The sequence below is a fragment of the Rhincodon typus genome, chromosome 25, assembly GCF_021869965.1.
Source record: "Rhincodon typus isolate 14 chromosome 25, sRhiTyp1.1, whole genome shotgun sequence".
In the NCBI taxonomy this organism is placed as follows: domain Eukaryota; kingdom Metazoa; phylum Chordata; class Chondrichthyes; order Orectolobiformes; family Rhincodontidae; genus Rhincodon; species Rhincodon typus.
In genome coordinates, this window is record NC_063356.1 from 39582019 (window position 1) to 39596292 (window position 14274).

Below are 14274 nucleotides of genomic sequence, written 5' to 3' on the forward strand. Positions count from 1 at the left end.
CCTTCATCAGAAAAGCTTTTCTGATGAAGGGTCTAGGCCCGAAACGTCAGCCTCTCTGCTCCTATGATGCTGATTGGCCTGCTGTGTTCATCCAGCCCTGCACCTTGTTGTCTCGGATTCTCCAGCATCTGCAGTTCCTACTATCTCTTCCTCAAACTTAAGATGGTTTTACCTGTAGAGAAAAGAGATGGCTCTTGCTTTTGTGAAAATTCAGTGGCTTCTCCCGAACATTCACACCCCCAGTTGTTCAGCTGCCCGGGAGCCAATCACATAATTTTTGGTGGCTGGAGGCCTTTGTTATTGTTTACTGGCCTCTAGTCCATCGACCAATCTGCTGCTACTTGCCAGCCAGATCTTCATTCACGCACAGTCCCTGACTGTAGCTCATCTGTGACCAGACTTCTGCTACTGCTCGAAGCAGCAGCTGTGTAAACAGTACTTACCCAGATGACTTGTTTTTAAAAAAACTCAGCACTGTTTTGATAATCCTTCATTTTTAATTGTTACTTTCCCATTTCAGTCCACAATCAAAAATACAGAAAAAGTTTAAAAAAACACAAGCAATACAACTTTTATAAAAATTTGCAGAAATAAAAATAAATGGATCAAGACATAAATAGCAACTTTAAAAATATTTTTAAACTTTTTTTTATCTCTGAGGCATCTAACATTCCACACAAACAGCTGTTCAAGGCCAATGGGTATTGTGAACTTCTTTTTAAAAACCCAGTTAAACCTCACTGACCAAGGTGTAACTTTCTCAAGGGTAAAAGTGAAATTTATCACAAATTCACTGACTTCTTGGGCTTGGCACTCTGGGAAAACCTCAATAGTGCATCCTGTGAACGAGCTTCGAATCACTGTGTAAATGCCAATTCACAAATTGCTGTTTCAATAGAATAAGCACCATGAATTCTGACCATTTGATTTGACTTATTAATTGCCATGTATTTAATACCATTGCAGAATCTAGGAGGTAATGTTTATATGTGTATTTAGAGAGAAGAGAAGCCCTCAGAGAATCCCTACAGTGTGGAAACAGGCTCTTGGGCCCAACAAGTTCACACCGACACCCAGAGAATCCCACCCAGACCCATCCCCCTATAACCCACCTAATCTACACATCCCTGAACATTACAGGCAATTTAGCATGGCCAGTCCAGCTAGTCTGCAAATCTTTGGACTGTGGGAGGAAATCGGAACACCTGGAGGAAACCGATGCAGACACGGAGAAAGTGCAAACTCCACACAGATAGTTGTCCGAGGGTGGAATTGAACCCGGGTCCCTGGCACTGTGAGGCAGCAGTGCTAACCTCTGAGCCATCTTGCTGTCCCAAATTTTTGTTTTCAATATAATAAACTTAAATATCTTAAAAATTAAATAAATGTGTATTTAATACACATGCTGCTTGATTCCCTTTATATATGTTCACATAAGATTCCTGATATATCTCATGTTCATGCAAGATTAAACATGTTTAATGTTAAACTATTTACCATATTTCTAATAGAGTTTTGTTTGTGTTTCAGTGATCTTTTAAACCTAAAATTTTCAGCATATATTTGTAAAAAGGGCTTTTAATTATTTACAAAGTTCTTAGGAAAATAATGACTACCAACATGCATCAAGTTGTTCCCATGGCCATGTGTACTTCACTCTATTGTGTACTTTGCAATCCAATTTAGACAGACAGATTCTACAATTGAGAAGTTTGCATGGTTCAAAAGAACTCTGCTAATATCTCATATGCTACTATTGCATTTTACTAGAATCCTTTGTAGTAACACAAAGAGAAAATATAAATTGGAATTGTACTAATATAAAAAATGGATAAGCTGCCCTTGAATATGTTGCCATAATTAATAGAGGTCAAAAGAGGCTTCAATCATTTATACAGTTTTCATTCAGATCACAACCTGAGTGCTGTGGTCTTTAGTTACAATACCAAAAGGGAGACAGTCAGATGTCTGTGTCATTGTAACAAGGAGCTATAGGTGCAGGCTCGTAAAAATAATAATTCAGGACAATAACAAGAATGCACAGTGATAGTGCATGGAATGGATTCCCATATATTGTAGGAGAAACAAAAGTCATTGGATGCTGTAAGGGATTGGGGGACAGTGCGGGGGATTGCTGTTGGAATTAATGGTTATCAATGGCTATGAATCAAGTTGGATCATATAGTATCCTACTTAATTATTTTGTCAGTAACAAGATAATACAGGTTATAATAATTGGAGCTTTCAAATCTGAAATAAAGCTTTTGTTTAGATGATAGAATGAAAGGATAGCAAGACAAGGTGATAAATGGAATTAAAATACAGATTAGCCAGGCTGGTTTTGGGCCAAGCTTAGTGTACAGTACTAGAGTCCAGTGTGAGCTAGAACATAGATCGGTACAGCTCAGTACAGGCCCTTCGGCTCACAATGTTGTGTCGACCTATTATTCTACTAAGATCAAACTACCCTGCATACCCTACATTATGCTATCATACAAGTGCCTATCCGAGAGTCGCTTAAAAGTCTCTAAAGTATCTGACTTCACTACCACTGCCGGCAGCGCATTCCACACACCCACCACTCTCTGTGTAAAGAAGGGCTATCCATTTTTGTTTTTTTTTGTTCAAGGTATATAAATTTTGCTGGCTTGACCTGGACTTATTGTCCATCCCTAAATGTGCTGGAGAGAATGGTGGTGAGTTACTGCCTTAAACCATTGTAAGGACACCCAAGATGCTGTTAGGAAAGGACTTCCAGGACTTTGACCCAACAACAGTGAAGGGATGGAGATTTCATTCCAAATTAAAGTGGTATGTGGCTTAGAAGAAAACTTGGGAGGTGTGTTTAGCTGCTGTCCTTACCTTTCCAGGTGGCAGAGGTATGGAAGGTGTTGTCAGAGCAGCATTGGTGACTTACTGCAGTGGATTCTATAGATGTTGCATAACTGCTGCCACTTTCCATCGGTGCTGAGTGGGACCCCAGTGAGGCAGGCTGCATTTTCCTGGATACAGTCAAACAACTTGAGTGAAGTATGTGCACTATGAGTGCATTTCCTCTTGTAATCACGACAGTCATTGACCCTGTGAATTTCAAAAATGGCATCAACTCTTAAAATAATCCAGGAAATGCATGGTGGTAATTCTGTGTGTAATTCACAGCTAATCAACCAGTGAGAATGGGGAACAGGGAATATGTTTCCTATCTGTGGTAAATTCTTTAGAATGCCCAAGGCTATTGAGATCTTAGCACGGAAACAGATGCAGCAGGTAACTTTTTCCCACATCTAAGCCTGAGGAAAAGCTACTTGGTGAATGGCAGACATTTTACTCTGGTATTTTGCATTTAAGTACTTCAGATCAATCAGTGATTTTCAAAGTGCTTGACTGCAGGATAGTGAATGGGATGTACACAGTTTACGCAGAAGGATCGCCAGCCCAGCAGGGTTCTGATGCTAGATATTTGGCTGTTAGATGTACATTTGCCTAATTGATAATGCAGGGTGGATTCAGCAGCATTGAAATCTCTACGAGATTTCCTTATGTACTTTTAAAAACAACTGTGCACCAGTTATATGGTTCCTTTCACCATCTAAAGACTTTCAAAAGCATTTTACAGCTAAAAATGTACTTTTGAATTGTCGCTATTAACAGTATAGCAAAGGTGGCAGCAAGAATATTTATGATGATGACCAGCTAACCTGTTTTTAGATATTGGTTGAGGAATAATTATTGACAGCACACCAGGAAGAAACCTCCTGCCCTATTTCAATATAGTGGCATAGGATATTGTCCATCCATCTGAAAGGGGAGCACTGTCTCAGTTTTACATTTGGACTGAAAGCACCTCGGATAGCACTGCATCTTTCAGTTCCTGCTGTGGAGTATCAGTCCAGGTTGTGTTCAAGCCTCTGTACTAGTTAAGAATTCCAATCCAAGGTGCTCATCATTGAACCAGAGCTGACAGTAAATAGTCATTCTCCTCCAAACATGTGCAGGGTAGGTGGATTGGCCACGCTAAATTGCCCGAAGTGTTCAGGGGTGTTTAGGTCAGGTGGGTTAGACATGGGAAATACAGGGGAATGGGTCTGGGTGGGATGCTCTTCGGAGGGACGGTGTGGACTTGTTGGGCCAAATGACCTGTTTCCATACTGTAGGGATTCTGTGAAACCCACATTTCAAATTTAGCAAGTTGGTCTTCACTTACATAAGATCCAACTCTTGCATCCATACAAATTCCCTCCAAATCAAACTCAACATGTTGTTTTAAGTTAGTTCAGTGTTGTGGTCAGCATCCATTCCTTTTTCCCAGATGCGTTTCCTATTGCTGTCCTTGTTCTTATATCTTTGTTGAGTTTTCAGATATTATATTTCCTCACTACTGTAATTCCTGCACCCATTCTAGTTTATTTCCTACTATAAATATGTAAATGTTCCCCGATGTTTTTGAGATCTGCTTCGCTTGGTTTTAGTCAGTGTTCACTTCCATTTCAGAGTTTCTGTTGCCGGTTTATTTACTCATTCTTGGAATCCTCCTTCTATGCTTACTACAAGTGCTTTGTATTTAAGTGTAGTTAAATTGTTGATTCTGCTCAGTTCTACTCCAGACAGTTTTTACAGGTATGTTAAATACTTAACCCAAGCGACACTTGTTTCAATTTCAGTTTCTGGACTTGAATTGCGGGGAATAGTTTTGCGGTCCTACGCCCTGTACTTTCCTGTTACAGACTTGTTGTGATCTTGAATTTTTATTGGAAGTTGATGCACCTTGGATTTTAGATTGTTTATAAACTATAAACTATAATCTATCCTCTGCATAGAGGGAAGAGCTTCTCCGCTCAGTTCCCAATCAGAAAGGGTGGTTAGATGAACCAAGGACTGCTATGTAAGGCACTTTTTTTTTAGGAGAGATTACCACACAGTTCTACAACAGCCTCTTTTGTTAAAGATTATGCTCTGTGCAGTTACTGAGCTGGATGAAAAATAGTTAGCAGATAAAGATATGGGACAGTTAATAATTGAATCCTAGTGAACTCCATTCTGTGGCCTCTGCTGCTTATAAAATGAATGTTATACAACAGATGATACCACAATTGATGTTGGTGAGACTTTTGAGCGATTATAGGCAAGTTTGAAGGAAATAGATCCAGGTGTATTTCAGTGGCTGAGTTGGTGACTGATCATTGAAAAATGTAACATAAAACATTGGAATACAAGAAGCCTGAAGGACTTGCATATTGTTAAACCCATTGTCATGGAAGTGGAAACTGGTGTGGCCAAATTGTTGACCATTCATGGGGGCTATCCAAATTGATGATCATGGTCACTGGATTGCATTTCAATGTCGCTTCTTTTAACTAGGTTCATTCATTGCTCAGATGGCACAACAGTCCAATCATTTATACCTTCAAGGGGACCTGAACATATTGGAAAAATCAAAGAAATGTTTTTAGTACAAGTTAGCAGAGTTGATTTGTGTCATTTGAAAGTTTTTATTGCACTATTGATTGAATTGAGAGAAATAGGTGGCACTGTTTAAACTTACAGGTCATAGATCAAAGATGAGGAAAAAAGTTCTCTTGGTGTTATGTGCAATTTTGGCATTCTTCGCCACAAAAGGCAGAGGAGGCAGGGTCATTGAATATTTTTAAGGCAGAGGTTATCAAGAGTAGATTGAAGAGTAGAATTTGAAATGCAAACACAAGCAAATCAGTCATGATTTTATTAAATGATGGAGCAGGTTCAAGGGACCAAGTAGTCTACTACTTCTCTTGTTTATGATTTTTATATATTTATTAAGATGTGAAAAGGTGATGCATGCTAACTCCAAAGTATGACAAACATCACCAAATGACTGATACTTACCAATTCAGTTGGTCCAATGTACTGTCACAGACTGGAACTTGCCCGTAGTTGTCTGTGTGCCATCACAGACTGAACTTACTCACGTAATGTCACAGACTGATGATATTTAACCATACAGTTAGTCTGTGTACTGTCACAGAGTTAGCACTTATTTTAGTGAACTGAATGAGCTCACTGCTACAATCCTGAAACTTTCAAGTTAGCACAGGCTTCACCACAGGTCCCACAACTGGCTGATAATAATGCAGCTTCCTTTCCTTAAGGCACATTGAAATTTGAGCACTACATTATTAAACTGTGGTGAGTAAAGTAATGAAAGATAAAAACATTTCCCCATTTTGTAGATGCACCAGCTGACTTTGCACTTCATTGAAAGATTAAAAATTACGTTAGAAAATATAAGGAGGATTTTGAAGATCTTTAAACCTTAAACAGAATATTTATTTCCCAGTAATCCACAGTTAAATAGCACTTAGTACATTTATAGCAGTTACATACAAACCTTTGATCCTTCAGTGTGGATCTTGCTGCAGCAAACTATACGTCAGTGTTTCTAAATATTGTACAACAGTCCCATATATCAATGAATCTTAGAACAAGGAGATAAATTCACCTATTGTGCAGGGGCCAGTTTTTTTTCAAAGGAGCTAATGAGTGAGTCAGACACCCTTGCTCTTGCTCTGTAGTCTTGTGAATGTTTTATTTTAAAGTATGTATCCAGTTTCCTTTATTAATATTGCTAATGAATTAACTTTTACTACACTTTGATACGGTACATTCAGGGGTTTGATGGTGGTGAAATGGTAGTGATAGTAGACTATAGCTCCAGAGGCCCATGCTTATGCACTGGGGACATGGTTTCATGTATCACAAAAGCAGCTAATGGAACCTAACTCGGTTAAAATAATCTGAAATTAATCCCAGGAATGATGACCATGACAACCATCATCAATTGTTGTGAAAACCCACCCAGCTCGTTAATGTCCTTTCGGGAGGAAAATCTGCCGTGCTTACCCAGTTGAGATTTGATTTGACTCCACACCCACAGCAATGTAGCTGACTTTTACCTGCTGTCCAAAAACACACAGCATTCCATTCAAGAATAATTAGAGATATGCAATAAACACTAACCTTGCCAGTATGTATACATCTCATGAAAGAATAAAAACATTGAGTTCATAACAATTCAGCTTTCAAAAATCCATTCATCTCGCCTCTGATTCTTCACCATTTTTCTGTTGAAGATTGTTGACCCTCCTGCCAGTAAAAACATAACTTTTTGTCCTTATTTACTCTTTTAAAATTATTTTTTGATTTTGAACTCCCCTATCTCCCATAATTGTTTTTGATCTGCAGAGAACAGTCCCAGCTTCTCTAGTCTCAAAGACTGTAAATTAAAAATATCTATCATTGGTAAACAGTATTAACTTTAAGGTTGTTATCTTATCTCTGGGTTGGGAAGAGGAGTTCTGGTTTTCCTATCTATTATCAGACCGTAATGAGGCTACTGCAAATAATCACTCTCTGATCTGGCCGTTATTGTCTAATATTTCCTGTGTACGTTGCTGTGCACCCATGAGATATCTTGGTTCCCAGAGACTTAGTCCATAAGGCATAGGAGCAGAAGTCATTCCACAAACCCCTTTACAACTGCAAGGCCAACGCTGGAGTAAAATATAAATATATGGAATGTGTGGCATAATTAAATGCTGATATTTATTCTTGATATTCAGTAGTGGCTTTAGTAGCATACACTCCATGTACTACTTGCACCCTTTAGTTGTGAGTATCTTACAATTATCAGACTTTAATGGACACCAGAAGTGCTGTGCAAGATGTTTGGTGCCTTCCTTATGTACTTGTCCCCTGGTACTAGGCCAACACTTCCAATTCTCATTCCCTGGAATTGCATCCAATAATCAAGCTGGGTGAAGTGTTAGCATTACTAACATGCCGTCAGGTTTACCTTACTCTTAACTAAATGTCGGTGTCTCTGAGACATTATTTATTAATGCCTTTTGCATAGCCTAATCTCCATCACTTCACCACTGTCAGCCGTGCCTTCAGCTGCCTTGGGTCTAACCACTGAAATTCATTCTTTAAACATGAAAAAGAGCCAGTGATGTTCTTTAAAACTTAGCTCTGTCCAAAACTACCATGGTATCTCCTTACATAGCTTGATGTCAGATTTTGTTTGATATTGCTCCTGTGAAGTACCTTGTGTTAAATATAATTGCAAGCAATGTATTTGTTGACATTGGCATGGGTTACTTTGTCTTATAATTGCAGAGAAACCAAGTAAGGGACCAGTTAGGAAAGAGTGGCAAATAGATGAGATAGATTGTAAAGTATGATTAGGTAATGAGATGTTTGAGATTGAAAGGAATGAAGATAATAAGAATAATGAAAGATGGAGGAAAGTACGGTGTGTTTTGAGATCTGAGCTGAAGAGTATTGAATTGCAATTTCGTGGCTTCGAACAGGAGGAGTATGGAGGGTGCCATGTCTATTATCCCATAAGGGACAAAAGAGGGAGATCTAGATAAGTATTGACCATGGTAATATGACCAAATCAGACTTGGAAACAGAAGATTATTCGTAATGCTATGAGAGATAATCATCTACTTATATTCTTATCTTTACTCCAGGATACCCGTCCATTTGCTCCATCCCATGGACAAGCTCGTGCCAACACTGTTCTTGAGAGAGTGGAGGGAGCCCAGCAAAGATGGAAGCGTCAAGTACAGGAGCAGCGCAAGACTGTCTTTGACCGGCACAAAATGCTCAGCTAAACGTCACTACTTTCAACTCTCTGTGGTTCAGGCCTAGTCATGTTTTCACTTTGAAGCATGAAAGTTGGTTTTAAATCTAAAAACTTAATGCTGTCTCCCAGCTTTATTTTAACCGGTCCGGTTAAGTGCATCACACATCAATGTGAAGCATTAAACAGTTTGCATGGTATTCCCTTTGAGGATATGTCTGTGTAAAGTGAATTCCTAATGTCCTCTTTAAGTATGGCTCCCTAATTAAATGTTCAAAAGATTAAAATTCTGCACATGTAAGGAAGCCTCAGCAGCAAGATATATATTAGAGCTTCATTGCCAAAACATGGTCCAAGTTCTGCCTGCTTTGTCTGTTAAAGGGATGTGGTGCTTGACGCAGTCCCCTCCTCTGATGTGAATTAAGGTGCTGCCCATAGTCTTCTGCCCCATTCACGTTACAACTAAAGGGGAGATGCTTGCTCATATCCCCAAGGTGCCTCGAGATTGCAGTTCAGAATAATCAAGTATGGGGAAGGAAGGCCTGAGAGACAGCAGTAAGTGTTCAGATTTTTTTCTTTTGCTTTCATTGCCACTCCCTCTGTGAGTCTGTGTGTGTCTCTCTCTCTCTCTCTCTCTCTCTCTCTCTCTCTCTCTCTCTCTCTGACTCTTACATTTAGAAAGATAAGGTATTCTTATATTTTGCACAGTTAAAAAACTGTGAAATTTTGTGAAGTAAACAGTTTATCTTTTCAATATAATTGTCACTCCAAGGTAGCTTTGGTTTGCAAATAGTCCTTCCACTGGCAATGCAGTACCGGAGGTAAGTTAAAGTCACTTGTGTTATAAAATGAAAATAAGGTTGAGCACTGCAAAAAACGGACTCCTGGCTTGCATTTGCTGGAAGTGATGGATTAGCTGAAAAGGCACAAACTTCTCGTCCTTTCGCAGAGCGCTATCATCCAAGTATTTTCTGGTTGTTGCTTGGTGAAGTTTCTGGTTTGTCAGCTGCCATATAGATGCAAACACAGAGAATGCTGGAGAAACTCCGCAGGCCTGGCAGCATCTATAGAGAGAGAAAGTGTTAATGTTTCAAGCCCAGAATGACTCTTCCTCAAACTTGTTTCCAGCATCCATAGTATTTTGCCCCTATCCTAGTCATCCTTTAATGTTATTTTTATTACTATAGAGCTTGGCTTTAGAGCTCTTCAACTCTGGATTCTATCCTTGATTTATTACTTCTCAGCATTTTGAAATATTTGTTACTTTGTAAGTTTGTTTAAAAGGAATATTCTTGGCCAACATCTTTTGTGTCCTAGTATTAAGTAGTTTTGTTGGAACAAAAATGAAAACTCCCTTTGAGATGTCTGGCTTATTGATTAAGGATCTGCTACCTTTCTGAATGAGTAGAATAATACTGTGGTATGTAAAGGATAGTCCATCATTCAGCCTCTGCTCCCAGTGGCCCAGGCTTCACCAGCGACTTGCCTACAGCCCAGGCCAGAAGACAATTAAGCACAGGTTTGCTGGCCATCTTACACAGCTGTATGTTTTTAACATCTGTATTTCTAATGGTCTGGTGATGGATTGCTCCCTTTGGAAGGAATTTCCCAATGTACATTCACTTCTATTGTCTTGCTCATGTCTAAATGCAATTGCTGCTGTGCAACTCTTTGCAGTTCACAAATGTGTATAAAGCCCAAAAGCACAGTCCCTCTTTTTATTCAAACGCGACATAAAATTGGACAGATTTGTGTTGAAGTTAGACTACATTCTGAGGAAGGGTCACTGGACCCGAAACGTTAACTCGTTTTTTTTTCCTTCACAGATGCTGCCAGGCATGCTGAGCTTTTCCAGCAACTTTGTTTTTGTACTTTCTGTACTGTGACCTGCAGTGATGCTAATGTGTTACCATGTCAGTGAGCTCATGATGCAAGTTATCATCTCCTTATTTCCATACAGTCCCTCACTTCTGCACTGTTGATCAATTGAAGTATTAATTTGCTGTTAAGAATTTACCTTGAAATCCATCATCACTCCTTCCAAGCCAGCAACTAGTTGAATGTGAACAAATACTTTTAACAGAAGCAGCTATAGTAGGTAAAATAATCAAGCTCTGTATTTATGGTGATTTGGACAGAAATCAATCATTTTTAATGTGATATGTTGAACTTGTATTAAAATGGATGACAACCATGCTTTAATAATCCAAGTCATTGCACCATGGAATGGTTGAACACAACTGTGTAATGGGTTTCTGGGATCGGTTAGTTTATTTGGGAGGACTGGGAGCACAGTAACGTTTGCCAAGGTCTGATGAACAATTTGCCTCTCTGCTGTCTGTTGGTATGTGATGTACTATAGCACTGGGTACAAGCTGGTTTATGATGCTGAATGACACCGACAGCATGGATTCAATTCCTGTACCAGCTGAGGTTACCACGAAGCATTCTCCTTCTCAACCTCTTCCCTCCCCTGAGGCATGGTGACTGTAGGATAAACCACCATCAGTTATCTCTCTCTAATGCGACAGTAGCCCTATGGTCCAGTAAAACTGTGGTGACTTTACCTTTTGCCTTTACTTTGGAAATTATCTGTAGTTTGAGTTCTCCCTGTCGTACATCTGTTGGAGGTGAGTAACTGACCAAGTAGAATATATTTGATTCAGACAACCTACTGATCATATTTGAGCAAGTTATATTCGCATTGAACAAGCTTTTATCTTCTAGCCTGGTGTAAAAGAGTGCCTTCATGTGTCATTTAAAACAGCCCTTAACAGCCCTCTTGCCTTGTATGTTTAAAGAGTTGGTAAAAAGAGAGCCAGCAGGTTGATCCCTCTTCAAACATGAATTTTGCAGGAATTCATCAAATGCACTTCTTATCCATCAAAAATGGGTCCTTCAATTTTAAATAAAGGAACACCTGAAAGAGGAAGTAAGTTTTGGGAAGCGGCACAGTGAAGCAAAAAAGCAAAAGCAAAATTAAAATATTAGGTATTAAAGGATGTTTGTGGTGCCTGCAAATTGGTGAGTTCATGAGTTTCAACATTTTTCAAAGTTTGTGGGTAACTTGCCTTAAGCAATTTGGCAAGAGGGATTCTGTAACTGTTAGTTAAAGGCTTTGATGTGTTAAGTCTTTTAGTCTAGCCTCGGTTTAGCATGGCTGTGGCCTTGAAATCTTCCTGCTCTTTGTTGCTAGTCCTGTGATGATCTATGGACTCACTAATACCTGAACCTTAATTTTGTTTCTGTGATCAGTTTTCAATTGATTTCAGTATCTAAATATTTTACCTTTGATTAAGAGATGGGAAAGTAGATAAAAGGTATTATCACCCATCTTTCTCTCCAGACTAGGCTTCCATTGGCTAGTCATGTTATACCCCTGTTGTTTCAGGAAAAGTTTTTTGAATCTTTTTGAAGATCATTGGTTGCTGAAACGTTTTGAGGGTGACTGTCTATTTGAATCAAAACCTTTCTAACATGTCACTGGAATCTCCTTGGTTTAGTTAGGGTGAGTGACTAGACAATGCTGATGTGTGTACCACTTGTGCTGGAAGTTTCTGTGTTGCATTTCTGTAAAAGAAAAGAATTACAACTTGTGATTATGTCTCCTCAGCACAAAATACTTTGGAGTGTAATGTGTGAGTATTAATTTTAGTGAGTTTTTTTCATGGTAAAATACTGGACCTCCGAGTTACAGGAGTATCCATTTCTTTACATAGGGAAGTGGAAGGCCAAGGCACAATGAATAAATCACCTCGAGTAAAGTCAAAGTCTATTTTGTTATGCTGATGGGCTGCCAATATTTTAAAACAAATCGTAGAGTGTGTCTGTATTTAACATCAGACAGTTCTAATGTCTGGGACATCAGTCAGCAGATCATCACCTGCTGACATTAGTAAACAAATCTAGCGGCTGCCCTTCCAATCAGCTAGTCTGGACTTTGAGTACTCTCTAATCCGTGGACCAACTCAGATTTTTGTGTAATGTTCAGATTTATCAACTCTGGTTTAATTCTTCTTGGCTTATTTTCCTCTGAAAATGAAATGAGCCACCAGCTGCAAGGCATGTTCTGTAACCTGTTGCTGTAAAACTAGACAGCACTTCATCACTATCTGATTTGTAAAGCTGGCACAATAAATGTAAACTGTAAAAGCTACTAGGTTTCACTTTGTTAGGTTTTTCCATAATGGTATGACTGGATGCAGCAACTGTTAATTATTGCCTACATAATCGCTACATGTCAAATGTAATTCATTTTGTGGAGTGTTTTTAGATGTTTCAATGTGATAATGTGATTTATGAATATGCAAATTAATATATACCCTAGTCATTACACTGTAACTTCCACAAATTTACTGCAAAAGAATTACTTGAGATTGTAGATTTATTTGTTAATCAAAATATCTTATTTCTGAACCGTAATCCACACTTGTTGTTTCAACTAGGAATGTACAACATCATTTTACTTTGAGACTTGTATTCATCTAATGCTGTCTGATTACTTATATTCTAGAAAGTCTTTTGATTCTTTGAATAGCTATTCCTTGAATAAATTTTGATTTATAGTAAATTCAGTATGGATTCTACCCCAGTATGAAATCTGCAGAATAAGTCACCTGAGAGAGGACCAGAACTAAACCTCTGGTGACTGGGATGTATGTTATCATGAGATCCGAGCATGCCAGATCATCTGTTCACCTTTGCTGTTTGTAACAGGAAGGAGGAGGCACATCTACTTTGATTTTGTCATGTCACCACACATAGTTTGGGGCAAGAACCTACATACGACGTAGGAATCTTTGGGGATGTTCTGTAGCTGAGCAAGTAAATCTAGGTGCAGCTTTTTCATCTGCAGATAAGTATTTATTCCTGCAGGAATATCTTTTATGGAAGTGTGTAAAGGCACTGCATTATCTTGAATATCTTTTTTTTTAATGTGTTGCAGAATCTAATGGTCTCACTGGTACTTGAGTTTAATGCCTCACTTGTTCCACGTGAATCACTGATTTGAAGTGGAAATCATTTTGTTGTTTAATTCCAATATTTTTTTGCTGCTGTAGAAGTGACTTGTTTAATTCTCAATTTTATGCACTGCAAGAGGAGTCAAACATCTAAATAAAGATCGCAAAAAGCTTCAAGTGTTTGTATTTCATTCTGGAAGACTTTTTTTCCATTTAACAATTCATGTATTCCTGTTATACCCTCAGCTCACACCATCATCACGTAACAATATGCCACTCCCTACTTTAACTGTAACAGATTCTTACGAGTCAGCACGCAGGTAACGTTCCCAGCGAGCACATTACTGAATATCAGCTATCTAACAATATTGTATTACCACTAACAGGACCCAGCTAGTGGCGAATGCTTTGCTTCCTTGCTATGTGAAATGGGTGGGGGGAATCTGACTGTACACTGTGTTTAGCACAGTCTATGGGTTCAGATGATAACAAGCAACAATCTATTATCACGTGGGTAAAATATAATTAACATTAAACAGTAATTATTGTGTTTGTTATTACATTGCAATCGTATAATTAACATAATTTGAAAAGAAAATTAATCAGTAGGTTGACGCCTTGTTCTTGATTTGCAAAGCTGATTTCAAGGCCTGCTTGGTAACACCAGATCTAAAATCTTTAATATTAAAG

At 38.6% G+C, this 14274-nt stretch overlaps 1 protein-coding gene across 2 annotated transcripts in view; it reads left to right on the forward strand.

The window, feature by feature from the left end:
• tmem9 (transmembrane protein 9) overlaps positions 1 to 13761 on the forward strand; it is a 75969-nt gene extending 62208 nt beyond the window's left edge. For both annotated transcript variants that reach the window (XM_048611917.1, XM_048611918.1), the window contains one exon: positions 8511 to 13761. In XM_048611917.1, the coding sequence (XP_048467874.1) occupies positions 8511 to 8654 (144 nt within the window). In that variant the 3' untranslated portion in view covers positions 8655 to 13761. The remainder of the gene's footprint in view (positions 1 to 8510) is intronic.
• The last annotated feature ends 513 nt before the right edge of the window (positions 13762 to 14274 follow it).